Source organism: Rhineura floridana, chromosome 5, assembly GCF_030035675.1.
Source record: "Rhineura floridana isolate rRhiFlo1 chromosome 5, rRhiFlo1.hap2, whole genome shotgun sequence".
Lineage (NCBI taxonomy): Eukaryota > Metazoa > Chordata > Lepidosauria > Squamata > Rhineuridae > Rhineura > Rhineura floridana.
The window spans coordinates 1,853,896-1,870,061 of NC_084484.1; the positions used below are offsets into that span (position 1 = coordinate 1,853,896).

At 41.9% G+C, this 16,166-nt stretch overlaps 1 protein-coding gene across 3 annotated transcripts; it reads left to right on the forward strand.

Annotated features, from left to right (window-relative positions):
- The first annotated feature begins 214 nt into the window (after window positions 1–214).
- Window positions 215–12,914, forward strand: SLBP (stem-loop histone mRNA binding protein). 3 transcript variants are annotated; one of them, XM_061629828.1, is made up of 8 exons: window positions 218–436; window positions 1,392–1,520; window positions 1,883–1,987; window positions 5,068–5,127; window positions 6,141–6,272; window positions 6,653–6,802; window positions 7,820–7,901; window positions 12,076–12,914. In XM_061629828.1, the coding sequence occupies exons 1-8, from the start codon at window positions 390–392 to the stop codon at window positions 12,154–12,156; spliced, it is 786 nt and encodes a 261-aa protein (XP_061485812.1). In that variant the 5' UTR covers window positions 218–389; the 3' UTR covers window positions 12,157–12,914. The 3 variants fall into 3 exon arrangements, with proteins under 3 accessions (XP_061485813.1, XP_061485812.1, XP_061485811.1); XM_061629827.1 differs by having other exon boundaries at window positions 229–436; window positions 7,817–7,901; XM_061629829.1 differs by lacking the exon at window positions 7,820–7,901 and having other exon boundaries at window positions 215–436.
- The last annotated feature ends 3,252 nt before the right edge of the window (window positions 12,915–16,166 follow it).

Genomic DNA, 16,166 nt, shown 5'->3' on the forward strand with positions numbered 1-16,166 from the left:
TGCCACCTTCTTTAAAGGACACCATCACTGAGTAAATACGAGAAAAAGAAACACTGCAGTCGTTCACCTTCGCTTAGCTGGATATATATCATAGAATCAAATTTCTCCACAGTACGTGTGCTACTGTGCTTTTCCGCATAAGAATGGGCCACAGACTAGTTGATGGGAGGTCGTGTGAAAATATGTCCCACCGTCGCAGTCGCGACATGTACCCTGCCGCAATGGTAGGATCCTGCTACTGTTTGCTCGCGCGCTTTCTCAAGGCGGGCGTGAACCGTCGAGGGGGGGCGCAGTTCCGTTTCGCGAGCAGGAAGTGAAGAGGAGCGAGAAGGCGGCGTCGGCGGCTTCTTTTGTCCTGTGAAGAGACGCGGCGGCCGTCCTGCGCCGTCATGTCGCATCGCCAGCGAAGCCCCCTTGGGGGCCGCACTCACAGTCGGTGAGTGCCCTTCTCTGCCCTTAGGGAAACGCGGCCGTGGCCGTGGTGCGAAGCCCGTGGTGCCCTGGAACCGCCATCGCTCGCTCCGCGGCTAGGCCGGTGTGTGCTGAGAGTGGCCCTTTGTTCCAGTCGGCGGGGTGGAGGGAGGACGCCATGGACTCCATCTGTCTTGTTTTTGTTACAGTTTTGGGAAGCGGGTTAAAAAAATACCAGCATAAAATAGTACATCGGTAACAAAATACAAGGCATTATGTACAGAACGGAAAATAACACAGAGGTGTAAGTGCCACCCTTATTGTTACCGTTAATATTATTGTAGGCATTACTAAAACAATAGTGTATACTCGAAAGTCCCCTTTGCATCTCATATTCCTGTTCTTCGTTGCTTAGGCTGATGCATAGGGACAGGCTTATCCATTTTCTTTCTCACAACTGTTTGGAGAGAACAATTTCCCCAAAGTCACACAGTCAATCCATGAGGATGGTACTTGAACACCGGTTCCCAGTCTATGATCACATTCAAGGGAAAGGTACTCCTAAAGTGGAGTAGAGAGATGGGAAGCAAAGGGTTCTAAATTGGTGTAGTGCACAACTGGAAGAAATGAGAGAAGAGCTTTGCTTATGAAACAGTGTGAGATGTACAGGACAGTCTTTGTGCCAGATGTGTTCAGATAAACTATTCAGTTTTTAAGATGTGCTAAAAGGAAATACATTTTTTTAAAAAACAATCGTGTTAAGGTGGCAACATGGAGTGCTTTCTCAAGTCACTTGAAAGGCAGGGGAAGATACTCTCCCCTTATTTTCCACCTGTATAGTTTTAAAGTCCTCAGAAGCCTTAAGTAGAACAATCCCAATGTTTACTTCAGCTTTTGCTAGTGACCTTCCAGTCTACATATATACACTTGTTTACAAAGAACTGTAAAACTCTTTTCATTTTCTAATTGATTCCTCACAGACCACCAGCTCGTTGGACTCAAGGAAGGAAACGTGGCGCAGATGGCAAACACAGAAACACACATGATCCAGGCTTCTCCAGTAATGATGATAAAAATACATGCAGTTTGTTAGATAACAGGCCAGATAGGTGTGTATATAGAAACATTTTGTCAAAGTATGTTGAACTTAAAGCACAGGGTAATAATCAGTGCTAATCTTGCTCGCAATAGACCCATTGAAGTTAATAGACATGACTAACTTATGTGCATTAATTGGGCACGACTTAGTTGATTACAACCCAAAGTTTATTTTATAATGCAGAGATGTAGTAATCTATGACTTATGGTCATACCTTAGCAGTATACTATACTGCTCTGCTTAGATAAACTTAAACACTAAAATTCAAATTGAATGGTTTAATCTGTGGGCCTGCTAGTAGAAGGCACATTGTTGTTCCTTTTAAAATATTGATAAAAAGCTATTCTATTTTTATTGGGATTTGGGTTATAGTTTCACAACCCCAGAAGGCCATAGGTTCCGTTCACGATGTTCAGACTGGGGGAGTGCAGTTGAAGAAGACGAAATGAGGACTAATGTTAATAAAGAAATGGCAAGGTATGGATATATAATTCATTAAAAAAACTTTGTTGGGATATGGAAGTACTCAATGGCTGCCTGTTGCTGTAAAGATGGCAAAATTTATAACTGTCATACTTGGATGCTAGAAGCAGTTTTCTTTAGGGATGAGGATGAGAGTATTGTAATTTATTCCTTTGATGAATGAGTGGCAAATAATTCTGTCTCCCATGTTCTGGTTGGATAACACAAAACAATTTATTGGCCCTAGCCATTTGGCAACAAAAAGCAATTTTTGATTGCTTTAGACAGTTGGTGTAGCACAGTGGGGTGGAGAGCCTGGCTGGGAGTTCTGAGTCTGTGAGTTCAACCCCCCCTCATGTCTCCTGGGTGTCAAGGGCCAGCTAAAGATCACCCCCACAGTGAGTGACTCAGGGGTTACGTGCCCTGCCACCTGTGCAGCCGTGGGCAAGCTGCAGAGTCCCAAGGAGCCAGTTGCCCCCCAGCTGGCAGTTGTGGACAAGGAAGGGGCTGGCTTGTGCAGCTGTGGCAAGCTGAGCAGGCCCTCGCCTGCTGGGGAGGACTAGCCTCTGAATACTGCTAACCATGAAAACCCTATTCATAGGGTAGCCATAAGTTGGGATCGACTTGAAGGCAATCCATTTCCATTTTTACATTGTCCAGAGTAGATGGGGCAGCTAAAACTTTTGTTGTAAGTCTTTGAGAGACAATAATTGGCTTGAAAAGCACGATAAAAATAGTAAATAAAAAAATTGTGTAATGATAGAACTATTCATTCTGGTTAAGGCTAGTGGAACGAGAGAAGCCTGGGAAATGGACTAAGGGCTACAGACGTTGCTTGTTTTGGTTCACTGTTGCCTTATATCCGTTTCTGTTTATATTTCTTCTTTATTGTATACATTATATGTAAAATATCCTTCATAATGTAACTATGGAATCAAACAGATAATTATTTCATAATAATCATAGTCTTTACATTCAGAAGCAAGTACTGGCTTCACACTCTTGGTCATACTGGGTTTCTGATGCTGATAATGCATTTTCTGTATCTAAATTAGGGTTATGGGAAGCCCAGCAAATCTTTCTTATCACCTGCCTTGCCCTCCTGGATGAAGGGCACCTCCTTTCTGCAAAGCTTAGTTTCCCATCTTCCTGACACCTTACATAGTATTCCAGAGGCAAGCCAAATGTGAAGGACAGATTGTTATGCCAGTGGAAGGACAGAACGTTTTCTTTAAACACAGGCTGGTCAATCCCAATGCAGGAAGCATTTCCCTCTCTGGATATACACTCTCCTAAGGCAGACTAGTCTAAATTACATCTGTGTGTAAAAACTGGCTATGGAAATATGCAAGGATAACTAAGTGTTGGAACATACTTTGCGGTTCCTGCTTAACAATGGTGTTCTGTGATTTCCTACTATCAGAAGAATTTTGACCCTGAGTTTGGTGAACATAGGAATATGTATATCACAATACAGTTTCATTGTATGGTCCACTAAGCAAGTAAACTTGGATAGGGGAAAACAGTCTGGGTAGGGATAAAGCAGTAGGCAATGGAACAGTTGAACACTGTCCTTCACTTGCCCATTTGAAATTGTTCCCCATTCTGTTGTCTTAAAGCATTTTGGTGTGACCCACATTCTAACTCATGAGAATTTGCAATAATATGTAGTTACACTTTAACATGCTGCGTGGGGTCTGGGGTGGCTTCCAGTGCTGGTGCAAGGTGGTATCTCCCCTGTTCTGGTGCAGCAGCTTGGTGTTTCTGTTAGGTTAGTTGGCACCTGAAATGTACCAGTGCTATAGTTGGGACTAGAGATGTGAAGGCCTGGAAAAATGCGGGAGGGGGAATGGATTTTCCAGTATTTTCCCCACTTTTTTCCAGGCTTTCACATCTGTAGTTGGGACCCTGTGGACTGCAGCTAGACCAAAGAGGATGGGGCTAATAATACCCCCTTGTGTCTTTGCCTTACTATAGTTGGAGTTGCACCATCTGCCTAGGGTAGTGAACCCTTTTGATCCCAGTGAGTTCACTCATTGCCAAGCCTTTGAGGGTTGTATACCAGTAGTGGGTGGAAACAGAAAGGATGGTTGACATCAAAGTTGGCAGTGGGTGGGGCCACACTCTTGCCCCACTTTTACATGTACAGGTGCAAACAAGAAAATGCACATTCATTTCCTCTTGTTAGCAATTAGACCTGCTACAGTGTCCCCAAAGACCAACTCTTCACCCGCACAGTCTTCTATTGACGGCAGTTGAAGATGGGTTTCAAGCTTAATTTTCTGGGCGGGGGGCTTGCAGTACATGTAAAAGGAGGACTACCTGTTTCCAGGTATTACCTCCTTGCAAAAAACCAGCCCCCTTGCACTGAAATTTGGCTTGAAATTAGTCTTCTGTTGTCAGTAAAAGGCTGTTTTTGAAGTCTAAATGATGCATTGGAGGCAGGGTTGAGGAGGGGGGCTCCATAGGATGCAACTAGCCTATGGGCCAGTGGTTCCCCACACCTGAGCCACGTGGCGCCATCATAATGTTAATTGGCAAATGATTGTAGGAGTGGGATTGTTTAGCTTGAAGTCATTGGGGCCAAGGTGTTTGGTGTTTGGATGCAGAATTCTGCTGTAGCTATTGCAATGTCGACATAGCTTAAAGATCACTATGGTAGTTATTTCAGATGTAAAGTTTTGGGAGAAGCTTTAGTGTTAGTTTTGTTTTGTTTAGAGCAGCCTTTCCCAGCTAGTGGGTCACCAGTTGTTTTTGGACCACAATTCCCATCTTTCCTGACCATTGGCAATGCTGGCTGAGGCTGGTGGGAGTTGTGGTCCAGCAACACCTGGTGGCCCACTAGTTGGGAAAGGCTGGTTTAGAGCAACCGTTCTGGTTATGCAAAGATTGAGTAGTCCTACTCAGCTGTATAGTTACTGAGTATTTCTTTTAAAAACCTGAATATCAGGCAATTGTATTGTTTCAGCCGTTAACAGCCTTGTGTGAATATATCCTGCATGTTCATACTGCAGTTGAGATGAATATGAAATAATAGACTAAGATAATAAAGTAGTGGAAATAATTGTGTGCTAAAATAAAAGTATATTTTGTAGATACAAAAGAAAACTCTTGATAAATGAATATGGAAGAGAGAGAAAGCTGTCTACTGGAAGGTAAGATAAAACATTCTGTGAAGCGTGGTGAAATGCTTATTCTGAATGTTTATGGTTCGACTGTGATCTTGCAGTAACTTTACTGTTTTTCTGGTTGACTACAACAGAGCTTTTCCTTTCTTTGTTATTTCATCAGTTTAGCCCTGAACATGTGTTCTTCACTATGAGTGTTTCTACTCTGTCTTTCAGCATGCTTTGTGGGTGGCTTACAAAATCGCAAGATAAGATAGTACATCAACAGTGCTAAAAGCATTAGTTTTAAGCACCTAGCACAAACCTCCAACCAAACTAGAATCATAGAATAGTAGAGTTGGAAGGAGCCTATAAGGCCATCAAGTCCAACCCCCTGTGCAATGCAGGAATCCAACTAAAATAATTTTAGTTTCAAAACCTGTGAAAGTATAAAAATGAGAACAATGTAGGTGCCAGGAAAGCCCCTCTGGGCAGAGCATTCCAAAGATGGGATGCAACTAAGAGATGACTATCCACTCCACCTTGGATGGCAAATTACAGATAATAGCCTTTGCTGAATATCTTAATGTACAGGCAGGCACATGTGAAATAGGTGGTCCTTCAAGTACTGTTGTCCTAAGCTCTAAAACAACCACTTTGAATTGAGCTAGGAAATGGAATGGGAGCCACTGGCATACTATGATCATAATACCTAGCCTCAGTTAAGTGATCTAGCAGCCGTAGTTTGAACCAGTGGTAGTTTGCAAAACTCTTCAAATGCAGTCTCATGTAAAGTGCATTACAGTAGTCCTATCTAGAGGTTACCAGCAGAGCATGGCTAACAGGCCAAGCTATATAGTACAATGAGAGGAGATTTTAGGAGAGTAGGAAAGGTGACCAGTAGAAGCCCCAATAGTGCTAAAAGGTTCCTGTTCAGGATGGCTAGGACCCTGAAATAGAACATTTCTATTTCACCATGGGGATATATGGCCATATTTTATTGCAGGTTCACTTAGCCTGCCATGAAATAGGGTAGTTAAAAAATAAAAATATCTTTTCAGCTCTGACTCCAAGGAATCCACAGCAGCAGTGGAATTTGAGACAGATGAAGCGGTTCTAATGAGAAGACAAAAACAAATAAATTATGGGAAAAACACACTGGCCTACGACAGATATATTAGAGAAGTTCCAAGGTAGGTTTCCTTGTTTATTAGAAGCATGTGGGTGTTACTACTTCCATTGCAGACACTGATAGTAAATCTAAACTATCTCTTGATTCCAATATATTGCCTTTTTGAAAGAATATAGCTGCTCTTCATCCATGGTCTTTTTTCATTTTGAATGTGTTTTGGAATACCTGTGATTACTCACTTGAGCAATACAATTGTCTTTTGAAGTATTCAGATATATTGCTACCGTGTTAAATTGCTAATGGCGATAGCATGCAGAACAAAATAATAAAATGAAATATTGATTATATTAAAATTAGCTGTAATTAATACTTGGTCAGTTTGGAAGGAAAGCAAAGCTTGGCTTAAAATGCCACATAAACTGTTTTTAATTTTTGTTCTAGGTGTCTACGAGTTCCAGGGGTCCATCCAAGGACTCCCAATAAATTTAAGAAGTATAGCCGGAGATCTTGGGACCAACAAATCAGGCTATGGAAAGTTGCACTGCATTTTTGGGATCCTCCTACTGAGAGAGGTCGTGACACGCAAGTAATGTAAGTAGCAGCTAATCCGTAGACTGGGTAAAAATAAAAAATTTAAAAAGAATGAGGACTTTCCATTTAGTTCTTCAGTATTTATAGTTGAGTTTAAGATATTTATTCAATTCAGACTTGATCTTAAAGCAAAGTTTAGTGTATAGTTCATAATCCAGTGCACTATTAAGTGAACCAGGGCTGTGGAGTTGGTACACCAAACCTTCAATCCAACTCCTCTATTTTTCTGCTGTCCGACTCCACCCAAAATTGCTTCTTGTCAATCAAAATTTATTTGGAAGTCAGAGTTGGTACATTTCTACCGACTCCGACTCCACCCAAAATTGCTTCCGACTCCACGACTCTGACTCCACAGCCCTGAAGTGAACTTTAGCCCCATTAATTTTCTATACGATATGACTGTATGAATAGTAAGTTAAAGGCTGCTGCTTCAGATACAGCTCAACATATCTATTGTATTTCTTGTAGGTCAGGAACCAGCAAAGGCATTGCGTTCCAACTTCAGAAGACACTGTTGTGTGTTTTACCAGGATAATCCACTGAATCCATGCAGATACCATAAAATAGGAGTACTTTATCATCATGCTGTGTGTATAGTATAGAAGCACAGCAGGTCCCTTTCCTCTGCCACTAGCCCTCTTAATCTCAGTGCTGGACATGTGCATTCAGTACTGAAATGGAGCAGGCTACTGGTGGAGAAGCTGAATACTCCGTCGTTCTTCTGGCAGCCTACCCACTCTCCTGAGTGAAATTCCTAGTTGCCTGTGGTGACCAGGCAAGTGGGTAAAAACAGGGCTGCCTTAACTCCCGGAAGTCTTTTAGAATGAAGTTGAGCTGTTCGTAACTGGTTTTTTAAAAATAAATGATTACCAAGCTTAATAGCTATCAAAATATAGATATTGGGTCAGGTACATAAGCTCTGAAACAACCTGGTTTTGATTCTTCATAGACATTGCTTGGATGATATATAAATGCCAAAAAACCATCTGATAATAATTGTTTCCCCCCCCCCAGTAGTCCTGTTGATCTTGGTGATATGGAAACAGAATCTGTAGGAAACAAATCTTCTGGGTCAGAAGGAAGCTCTCAGGACAATGATGTAAGCAGTTGCCAATCTAATATTCTGCTAATACTATTTCAGCATGTATCTACTATCAGTGCTAGATCACTGATTTAACCCAACCTTGCAAAGAAGTCCCTACGGTCTGCCTGCTAGCATAGATCTGTGTTTGGTGCATTGTTGGGCTACAATCACATTCCTCAGTCTGGTGTCCTTCAGATGTTTTGAACTACAACTCCCATCAGTCCCAGCCAGCATAGCCAATGGTCAGAGTGATAGAAGTGGTAGTCCAAAACATCCGGTGGACACCAGGTTAGGAAAGGTTGAGCTAGGGAGGGACATTGCCCAGTTTAAAATGCTTCCCCATCAGATGACTGCAGGCAGTTGTAGTTTCCCACAGGCAACTGGGCGAGTTGCTGTTCTGGAGGCTGTGTGTAGCTGTGATTGGACAAAAGATGTGCTAACTCTAAATTATGCAGAATTAGATGTCTTTCTGTACTCGCCTTAAAGTGGCAGTGTTTCTCTGAACAAGCTGTAAAAACACTTGTCTTTCAGCATAGTAGTAGCAAAGAGCTTATTTTTACTATAGTGAGACTGCAAGGAATATTGGAATATGCCAGTCGCTTATCTTTCTTGGCACACAGCCAAACAATTAGAACACACTTCTATTACTGAAGAGGCTGCAGTGACCCACCCTTGTAATGCCACACCCTGTACAGGAGGAGCCCCCCTTTAGGCTTTAGCCCATCAGTCCTTAGTCTTCCTCCAAGACTCCTTTGACTGGCAATATGTTAAATGTAACTTTAAAAGTAGGCACTCCGTTGAATATTAGTGATTTAAAGGGATAGTATACTGTGCTGTTCAAACTGGACACATACTGTGAAGTACAAGTGGTAATCATAAAACATTCTTACTCTAGTATTGCTGGCATATGTGATTGATAGTTTGCAGGTAGAAATTTGCTTGGTCTCCAAACCTCCCTCACCAAATGTGCACTTCAATTTTTCCATCGGCCTCACGAAGCTATTGTTTCCTTTTTGTTCCCATCTTCCCTTGCCTCTTCTCTTCCTTGTTTCTCAACCCACCCACTATATAATTTGTTTCCCCTTCTTTTAAGATCCTTATGTGTAGTCTTCCCGCTTCACTTCCTTCCCATCTCACATGTCCTGGCTCCCACCAACAGATTCAGACTCTGGATTCTTGTCTTGGTTATTGCCAGTGGCTTTAATCCACAGGTTACACATGATTGGAACATAGATCAAATTGCACAGGGTTAAGATTACTGCAAGGCACTAATAGGCATGGCTCCACAATCAAAGACATTGTCGCATCAGTTGACACAAATCCCTCTAATGAAGGACATGACTGCTTACATGGCACTTGTTGCCCAGCTCAGGACTGGGCAAGCCAATGAGCACTCCTATGAGTAGGCTGGTTAATGGGCTCAGTCTGTTGGCACCTGTGCAGCCTCTGGCACATCCATGACAATGGAGGCGGGGCAATTCAGCCAGATCATCCCGAAGCTCCGCCTCTGGCATCCTCTCTTGTGCTGGAGGTGGGGCAAGGAGACAGATTGAGAACTCGGCCCATCATCCGCATCAGCTGACACCTCAGGGGAGGGGCTATCAATAGGCAGATCGCTTGGCCTCTTCCTGGTACCCTCACCCATCACTTCTAGACTACTGGGCCCTTCTCCTAAATCCTTCTCGGACTAGCCCTGCCAAGAGTTCTCCACAAGGCTCATGATACCACATGCTTCCATTTGTTTCTTTACCTTTTACTCTCTCTCCCCCCACCCCCACCTGCTGCCATTATTATACAACCTTTGCTTTGCTAGGTGAGGAGATCCCTTACAAAACTTCTACTTTTTTCAAAGTGACATCCCACCAGCAGTTAGAATAACTTTAACTATAGTGACATTGTAGCACTTGGGCAATGGTAGAGGAAGAGGTTTCACAGGCAACAGGGAGGTGATTATCAGTTTTCCTATTTTCTTCCCACATAGCGTGGACAGTCATTCTGTGGATATAGAGAAATTAAGGTCCATGTTAAAGTATAGAACATATACAGTGCCTTGCAAAAGTACTCAACCCCCTGACCAATGCTCTCATATTACTGAATTACAAATGGTACATTGTAATTCCGTTCTGTATGATATTTTATTTTGAAACACGAAACTCAAAATCAATTATTGTAAGGTGACACTGGTTTTATGTTGGGAAATGTTTGCAAGAAACATAAAAAACTGAAATGCTGCTTGCATAAGTATTCAATTCCCACACATGAATATTAGGTAGAGCCACCTTTCACTGCAATAACAGCTTTTGGGGTAGGTATGTACCAGCTTTGCACACAGTTGGAGGGATTTTGGCCCATTCTTGGCAGATTTGCTTCAGGTTGGTTGGGCGTTGCTTGTGGACTGCAGTTTTCAAAGAGTGCCACAGATTCTCAGTAGGATTGAGATCAGGATTTTGACTGTAGGACATTCACCTTTTTGTTCTTGAGCCGCTCCAACATTGCTTTGGCCTTGTGCTTGGGATCATTGCCCTGCTGAAAAGTGAATTTCCTCCCAAGCTTCAGTTTTTTAGTGGACTGAAGCAGGTTCTCTTGCAGTATTTCCCTGTATTTTGCTCCATCCATTCTTCCTTCAGTTTTAACAAGATACCCAGTCCCTGCTGTTTAAAAGCATCCCCACAGCATGATGCTGCCACCACCATACTTCACTGTAGGGATGGTGTGTCTTGAGGCATGGGCAGTGTTAGGTTTGCACCACACATAGCGCTTTGAGTTGTGGCGAAAAAGCTCTATCTTGGTCTCATCTGACCACACAGCTTTTTCCCACATGCAGCTGGGGCACTCCATGCTTTCTGTCAAACTCCAGATGTGCTTTCAGATGCTACTTTTTGAGTAACAGCTTCTTGCTTGCCACCTTCCCATACAGGCCAATATTATGCAGAGCTCTTCATATGGTTGACTGGTGCACCATTTCTCCACTCCCAGCCACTGAACTCTAGCTCCTTCCAAGTGATTGTTGGCCTCTCTGTGGCTTCCCTCACGTCTACTTGTTCGAGCGCTGAGTTTTGAGGGATAACCTTTTCTTGGCAGTGCCTGGGTGGTGTGATGCAGCTTTCCCTTCCTGATTATTGATCTAGCTTTGCTCACTGGGATATCAGAACATTTGGATATTTTGTACCCTTTCCCTAATCTATGCATTTGTATTACATTATCTCTCACTTTTGTAGAATGCTCTTTGGTCTTCATTTTCCTTCAGATCCACAGCCTGACCAATCATCCTTCAACAGTGGGGCTTTTATCCTGACAATGTGATAGCAATTTTAATGGTTCACAGGTGGAGGCCAATGCTAAGGTCATTGTGTCCTTGATAGGGCAGTTTCTTTCATCTGTGTAAACTGGGAGCTTGCACACGATGGGTTGAATGCTTATGCAAGCCACATGTTTGTTTTTTATGTTCCTTCCAAAAATTTCCCAACATAAAACCAATGTCACCTTACAATAATGATTTTGAGTTTCGTGTTTCAAAATAAAATATCATACAGAACGAAATTACAATGTACCGTTTGTAATTCAGTAATATGAGAACATTGGTCAGGGGTCTGTTTACTTTTGCAAGGCATTGTGGGTTTACAGGGAGGAAAAGGGTGGCTTGCCCAGTCACAGGAAATTCAAAGAACAAAAGCTGAGGTTAACAAAATATGTGCTTCACTGTCTTCTTGCCATTAACTAAGCGGCTGTTGTGCTATGAAAGTCTGAACATTCTGATTGCTAAGATTGTCTGCACGTAGGACCTGGAGGAGCAGAGGTGGCTTTTCGTAAGAAGTGCAGAGACTGTATTCCGTAATTAAGTTCTGAGTGAAGATGTGATGTGATGATGGCAGTAGAATAAGGTTTGAGTGAGTGGGTAATAGATGTAAAAAAGCAGCGGAAAATTTGGAAAAATGTCTAAATTTTCACAGGTCTGGCTCTTCCTCCTTGAGAACAGTTTTAATGGCTTTGAGAGAGGTGTCCACAACCTAGGAAAATTTCAAGCCACCTTTATAATTCTTCAGTGCTATTGAACCCTCTTGGAGAAATACACTACACTTCTTGAGTTTGACAAATATTTGCCCTAATAGCCAATAGAATGTTAAGAATGACCATCTAGGTGTGATAATTGTTTGTCTTGTTTGTTAACAGTGTTTTCCTTCTTTTCTAGGAAAACTGTACTGGAACACCCACCAAAATGAGAAGCATTGACCACCTAGTGGAAGATGAATATGAACTGGAGGCATGTTAGATTTTGGCGTTTATACTTCATGCCTGTAAGCATGCATTCCGCAGGCTGCTTTTTGAGGAAGGAATGTCTTAATCAGAAGACAGACGGATGTGAAATGTTTTCTAACAGTCTGGAGAGCTGGAGTATGGCAGCTCTGAAATTGCAATCAATGTTTTCTCCTGACTATTCTTTTTTTAAAGCATAAAACTTGAGTTGTAGGTAATTGCCTAATTTTATATATACACAGGAGATAGCTTTATAAGCGGTTTAATTACAGTTCAGAAGATTAAACCATCCCAGATAGTGTTTCCACACTTGAGCTTGCAAACATGGCACATTAGTAGGAAAACCAGCGTAAATATTTAGTTATTGACTGAGAAAATGATAGGCGGGAAGGAGTAGTTCTCCAGACTGTCCTATAAGTCATACTACATGATACCATGAGACAGTAGCATTTTATGACCTTCGAATCTTTCCTTGCTTCATATATTGATCACCACTTGTGCAGTACAAGCAGGCTCCTTTCTTCGAGATGAAGGGGTCTGACCCAGTTTCCAGGTCCACTTTATGGTGGTAGCTCTTAAGTTTACTCTAAATTGATCTTGTAAATAGTTGTGTGCAGAACGCCACTAACCTTTTAAGAAAAATTAGTGAACAGAACTTGGAGACTGTTCACTTATTTTTATTCATTCTTAAATGTAAAACGACAGGATTTTTACTAAAATGAGCAGTTGCTGTTTTGTACGGGATAAAGTATAAATAAAGCAAGTACATCAGTATGTGTATGGTGCAAACATTCTCATAAAGCATTCTGAAAGCAAGATGCAAAGAGATGAAATATTATACCCTGAAGCTCTTTTTATCATTGCTAGTAGTCCACTTGGAGGCTGTTATGATCACGGTGTCAAAAGTGCACAAAATTTCAGGACTCAGAATTAGGCCAAATCCATACTTATTTGGGAATAAATCCTACAGTTCAATGGGGCTTGCATCCACCTAGTTAGGACTGCAGTCCAAGGCTGAGGTCCTCAGTGTACATTGAAATGTATAGAACATGGGTAGATGTATTGAGTGATAAAGTGTACGTGGGGGGGGATTCTGATGTTGGAAACCAATGTAGAATCTTTGGGACTGCAACTATTATTGAATATGAGTGGCCAACGTTTAGTTGTGGAAATGCTGGGAGAAATTGCAGGTACTCTGGAGGAAGAGGTAGATATGGGGAAGGAGGGAAAATTGCAAGCAGTGGCCTCCAGTTTTTAAACCACAGATGGACAACCTGTGGCCTCCAATGTCTTCTGAAACCAGCCCATTGTTCCATCCTATCAGATTTTTTTCCCTTCATTTTTCCTGACTTTTTGAAGTTGTTTTCCGTCTTCCTATGTAGTTTCGGAACAATTGGAAGGGGCAGTGTTTTATTTGATAAAAATAAAGATGGGGTGGTTTTTCCTTATTATTGGTATTGTCTGTATGGCTTGGGGGGGAAGGCCCCCCTCCCCCCAGCGGTCAGAACAAATTGGTTAGCTTCTGCCATGTGCATGTCTATATGTCTATATTCAGTGTTTTTTTGTAAAAAAAAAAAAAAATGCGGTGCTGGTACTCATCTTGATCAAAGTGCTGTGGGTACCAGAGCAAAATGGCTGCCATGGGAAGGTGTGGCTTAACACAAAATAACATACTATTGATTTTTCTCCACACACACACTGATGCTGTTGTCTTAATACAACAAGGAGCATTCTGCAGTTCCAGGGAAAATATACAAAATGGCTGCTCCACTCACTCCCACACAAGCACTTATCATACAGACTACATATACACATGAACTCCACATACACAACTCCACATACATCTTTCCTTCTGCCTAAGTGCATTTCTCTCACACTCTCCTCTCTTGTATACAAAGACACAGACCACACTACATTACCTCCTCCCTCTGTGTAATACATATCATACATACCTCCCTCCTAGACCACATATACATGCATACCTCTCTTTCGCACAAGTGCACAAACAGCCAAAGAATACATTTCTCTCCGTATATATCACACATTCAAATTGAAAATCAAGAAAACCCCTTCCTGAGGTGAAGCAAGTGCCTACAATGAATAGACGAGTCCTGTTCTTCCTTGCCCGCATTCCAAACAACCAAGAAAGCTTTCTGGATTGGGGGAAGGGAAGAAGGAACAACAAGATTGCTCCAACAGGGTAATCCTGTTCCTTTCCCATGCCTCAGACAACCAGGAAGGCTTTCTTGATGGGGGGGGGGATAGGATTGCACTGTCACCTGTTCGCAAAATTGTTCAAGAATTTAATGTACCAAGAAGGGACTAGGCAAAAGGAAAACTGGGTAACACAATATAATTTAATAATCACAAGATTAAACAAGTGCAAATTGAACCCAAATCCTCAGGCTGCTAAAATACCAACTCAAAATGCCCCAGTGTAATTATGATAGTAGGGGGGAAAGGGCTAACCAATAGGCACTCTACAAAGCTGACAGAAGTTAAGTAGCACAATGTTTACTTGTTGCTAACACTGAAAATTGGGGGGGACGACTCCTTTTGTGGGAAGCAGCTACCCATGTCCCATCAGCCACCGAAAGCAAGATGAGCTCTACGTCCTTCCTAAGCAGAGAAAGCCACATGAGTCTTCTCTTTGGAAAGGGAGGGGGGCAAAAATACCCCTGGCAAAGGGTGGTGGAAAGTCACCAAAAATATGCTGGAGCTGAGAACTGGTCAGTTCTACCAGAACTGACTGGTACTCAGTATATTGTTATGTGCCTTCAAGTTGATCATGACTTACGGCAACCCTATGAATCTGTGACTTCCAATAGCATCGGTCATGAACCACCCTGTTCAGATCTTTTAAGTTGTCTGGTTTTCTTTATGGAATCAACCCATCTCTTGTTTGATCTTCCTCTTTTTCTACTCCCTTCTGTTTTTTCCAGCATTACTGTCTTTTCTAGTGAATCGTGTCTTCTCATTATGTGTCCAAAGTATGATAACCTCAGTTTTGTCATTTTAGCTTCTAGTGATAGTTCTGGTTTAATTTGTTCTAACACCCAATTGTTTGTCTTTTTCGCAGTCCATGTTATGCACAAAGCTCTCCTCCAACACCACATTTAGAATGAGTTGATTTTTCTCTTACCTGCTTTTTTCACTGTCCAACTTTCACATCCATACATAGAGATCTGAATGATCCTTTTATTGTATATGTTTTTATGTTCACCGCCCAGAGAGCTGTTTGCTAGTCGGGTGGTATATAAGTTTAACAAATAAATAAATAAATATCCTGACTGTAGTGTTCAGTGATACATCTTCGCATTTGAGGACCTTTTCTAGTTCTCTCGTAGCTGCCCTCCCCAGTCCTAATCTTCTTTCTTGACTATTGTCTCCATTTTGATTAATGACTGTGCCGAGGTATTGATAATCCTTGACAAGTTCAATGTCCTCATTGTCAACTTTAAAGTTACATAAATCTTCTGTTGTCATTAGTTTTCTTGACGTTCAGCTGTAGTCCTGAGACACCAGACTAAGATGCATCCAAACTCAGAAGGCAATGGTAAACCACCTCTGAGTACCTCTTACCACGAAAACTCTATGAACTCAGTATATTATTATAATAAAAATAATTTATTAAACTTGTTAGTTGCTTGTTACCTGAAGGTCTCCAAGGGCCTTAAAACCCTTAAAAACACAAATATACTATAAGGGAGAAAAGAATGATCTGTTGTACTAGGGGGGGAAAACCCCTCTGTATACTTATTTGAGGATAACACATCAAACTTAATTGGGTCTTACATCTTAATAGACTTATAAGATTGGTAAGAGTTTGTTGGATCAGGCCAATGGCCTATCTAGTCCACAATCCTGTTCTCACAGTCTCCCATCTATGGAAAGCCTGAATGCAGGATCTGAGCACAACAGCAGTCTTCTTACCTGTGCTTCCTAGCAACTGGCATTCAAAGGCATACTGCCTCCAACAGTGGAGGTAGAACACAGCCATCATGGCTTGTTGCCATCACTATTGTA

Excerpts from the sequence above, each read along its gene's own strand:
- SLBP (XM_061629827.1), top strand. The coding sequence starts at position 390 with ATGTCGCATCGCCAGCGAAGCCCCCTTGGGGGCCGCACTCACAGTCG. Across the intron at positions 6,273-6,652 it reads TATATTAGAGAAGTTCCAAG|GTGTCTACGAGTTCCAGGGG; the intron begins GTAGGTTTCCTT and ends TTTTTGTTCTAG. Across the intron at positions 6,803-7,816 it reads GGTCGTGACACGCAAGTAAT|TAGTCCTGTTGATCTTGGTG; the intron begins GTAAGTAGCAGC and ends CCCCCCCCCCAG.